Source organism: Sprattus sprattus (assembly GCF_963457725.1).
Source record: "Sprattus sprattus genome assembly, chromosome: 18".
Lineage (NCBI taxonomy): Eukaryota > Metazoa > Chordata > Actinopteri > Clupeiformes > Clupeidae > Sprattus > Sprattus sprattus.
The window spans coordinates 29,214,849-29,217,826 of NC_137916.1; the positions used below are offsets into that span (position 1 = coordinate 29,214,849).

Below are 2,978 nucleotides of genomic sequence, written 5' to 3' on the forward strand. Positions count from 1 at the left end.
GTTCGCCGGACCTTACCTGAGCTACTTCGACCTGGTCACCATCGAAAACAGCAACATGTGCATCCCGGCCTGGGAGGAGTACAGCCGTAAGGTGCTGGACACCTGCACCTTCGTCTTCGGCTACCTGATCCCTGTGCTCATCGTCAGCCTCTCGTACACCCGCACCATCAAGTACCTCTGGACCGCCGTGGACCCCCTGGACGGCATGTCCGAGTCCAAGCGGGCCAAGCGCAAGGTCACCAAGATGATCATCATCGTGACCGTCCTCTTCTGCATCTGCTGGCTGCCCTACCACGTGGTGATCCTGTGTTACCTCTACGGAGACTTCCCCTTCAACGAGACCACGTACGCCTTCAGGCTTCTCTCGCACTGCATGGCGTACGCCAACTCCTGCCTCAACCCCATCGTCTACGCCCTGGTCTCCAAGCACTTCCGCAAGGGCTTCAAGAAGGTACACACACACACACACACACACCTGACACACACACATACACACACCTGGCACACACACACACACACACACACACACACCTGACACACACACACACACACACCTGACACACACACACACACACACACACACGTGACACACACACATGTGGTCAAAATTACTTACAGACAACTGGAGTGGTACTGCAGATTTATTCACGATACCGGGAGCTTTGTTACAAGCTTTACGTGTTCATTAAATGTTCAGCAACAAGCTCACACATCTCTGGGCAGACTCATCTTTTATACCTAAAACCCCTCCCTCGTACTATTACACTGCGGCCACCAGGCCTCCCCAGAGATAAGAATATTTGCATAGGACCCTTTTCCCCCAAAGCCCTGGGTGACACTCTGAGCTCATATAAACATTACACAACAGGTCAAACAGAATACATGGCCACACTAAGTTACCAATTCAATTCATGTTATACTATGGAATACTATACTGACCTAATTAATTAAATGTGAAAAATATACATACTGCTGGATGTGTACAACCCCTGTTGCTTCCTTTCCCCTTCTGCCACACAACCCTCCCCCTTCCCACCTTCCTATCTCCACCCGGCCGACCTCAAGCAGATGGGTCCCCCCTTATGTGCCGTGGTTCTGCTTAAGGTTTCTTCCTGCCTAACAGGGAGTTTTGTATTGCCCCTCTTGCCATTGTGCATGCACTAAGGGGGTCTAGGCTCTGGGCTCTGTTAAGCGCCTAGAGGCAATTGTATCGTTATGGCGCTATACAAATAAAATTGAATTGAATTGAATTGAATTGAATTGAATTGAATTGAATTGAATTGAATTGAATTGAATTGAATTGAATTGAATTGAATTGAATTGAATTGAATTGAATTTAATTGAATACATTTTATCCTGCAGGTCTTCAGCTGCATCCTCCTGAGCAAGAGCCGGCGGAACAAGGTGCACGTGGTTCACGTGGCCAACACGGTGCCGGGCTTCGAGGCCGCCTCCACGGAGGTGTCGCAGATGCCCGAGGAGAACGGCCGGCCAAACGAGCGCGAGATGGAGAACCGGCCACTCGTGCCGGCGCCACTGCCAGATGGAGCCATGGCGGTCCCACTGCCATTTCAGAGTCAGCCTTGATGAGCACGCGGAAAGGAATTGGTGCCCGTGCGGATGGAATGCCGTAGCAGTAATGGCCACACACACAGACCGCAGCTCTGCGGAGAGCTTTGGATCCACTCCAGGGGCATGTGCTCGGCTGCCGGTGATAGAATCCAAAACGGTGGCGGTCCCTGGAGTGTTGCTTCAGGACCCAGGCCAGACTACTGAACTTTAAAAAGATTCAAAAGATTGAACGTAGCCAAACCTGTGTGATTTCATATGGACAGTTCCTAGATGAATGGAGGGTTCATTTCAAATGTAAATACATGTACCAACCTGTATTTCAAACAATATTACAATTCGCTTTGTATCAATATATGATTGACTTCAAAGCTATTTCTATGAATTTTGTTGTAAAAGATGTTGGCTTTCAAGGCATGTGGCTTTATGATGTTTCTTGTTTCTAAATCTATTGATATAAAATGGCTGCTCCTTGACTGACACTGACTGCACTTTAACTGGTTGTCTTGTAGCCGTTCAGCTGTATCTTCTACTCAAAGCTGTGATTTCTTATATTCTCTGCCCTGTTGCCTTCAGTGACAGCATTCTGTTCATTATATCTCATAGATGCTCTTTGCTCACTGCCTCTTTTCTCTCAGAGGTTAAAGGTTGATTGCTTCTGCTTTTTGAAGAAAATACAGTAATGAGGAGAGCAGTGTAAGATGTGTGTAAATGTAACACTTTTTAAAATATTTATGTTTGCTCATTTTCTTGAAACTATTGGCTTTATTATTTTACACTTTCTTGTTATTTAACACTTATCTGTCATGTCAACATGAAGATTAATAAATTACTGTTGTCAAATGTTACATGAAAATATGAACTATTGTGTAAATTAGACTAAAATAAAGTGATTTATTTCATAATGAAATCTGGTTAACCCTTGAAGCTTAATCATTGCCAGATGACAGAGCAGTGACCAAACAAAACACGCAAACCATGGCAACAAAACAATCACTCTGCAAAACACGTCATCAGACCAAGATGAATACTTTGCTCTGAGCTATAAAATCGACCGGATTGTTTTGTTTACTCTTGTAATAAGCCCGCAGCAGAACCATGATTGGGGATGCTTTTTAAATGCTCTTGTTTATTCAATAGCTTTGGGGGGGAAAAACAACCAAAAAACAGCATGATGATACCAAAATGAGTGAAGTAGAGGCACTCACTGTGAAGAGGACACGCGTAGAGCGGCTATGAACGGAGGTAGGTAGTCACGCCGGTCTCTTTGATGATTTGTGTCTGCACCGTATCTCATATCATACTTTTCCGTTCCCCATGGCTGCCTCTCTTATTTGTTGTCCACAACCACAATCACCTCAGAATTGATTTCCTTCCTGAATTAGAACATTTAAATTATAATTAAATTA

At 45.2% G+C, this 2,978-nt stretch overlaps 1 protein-coding gene across 1 annotated transcript in view; it reads left to right on the forward strand.

The window, feature by feature from the left end:
- Window positions 1–1,587, forward strand: part of galr2b (galanin receptor 2b) — a gene marked incomplete at both ends in the record, with an annotated part of 4,130 nt that extends 2,543 nt beyond the window's left edge. The window contains 2 exons of the mRNA XM_080855850.1: window positions 1–451; window positions 1,363–1,587. The exon at window positions 1–451 is cut by the window's left edge and continues 96 nt beyond it. Coding sequence (XP_080711976.1) covers window positions 1–451; window positions 1,363–1,587 — 676 coding nt within the window. The remainder of the gene's footprint in view (window positions 452–1,362) is intronic.
- Window positions 1,588–2,978: the final 1,391 nt, after the last annotated feature.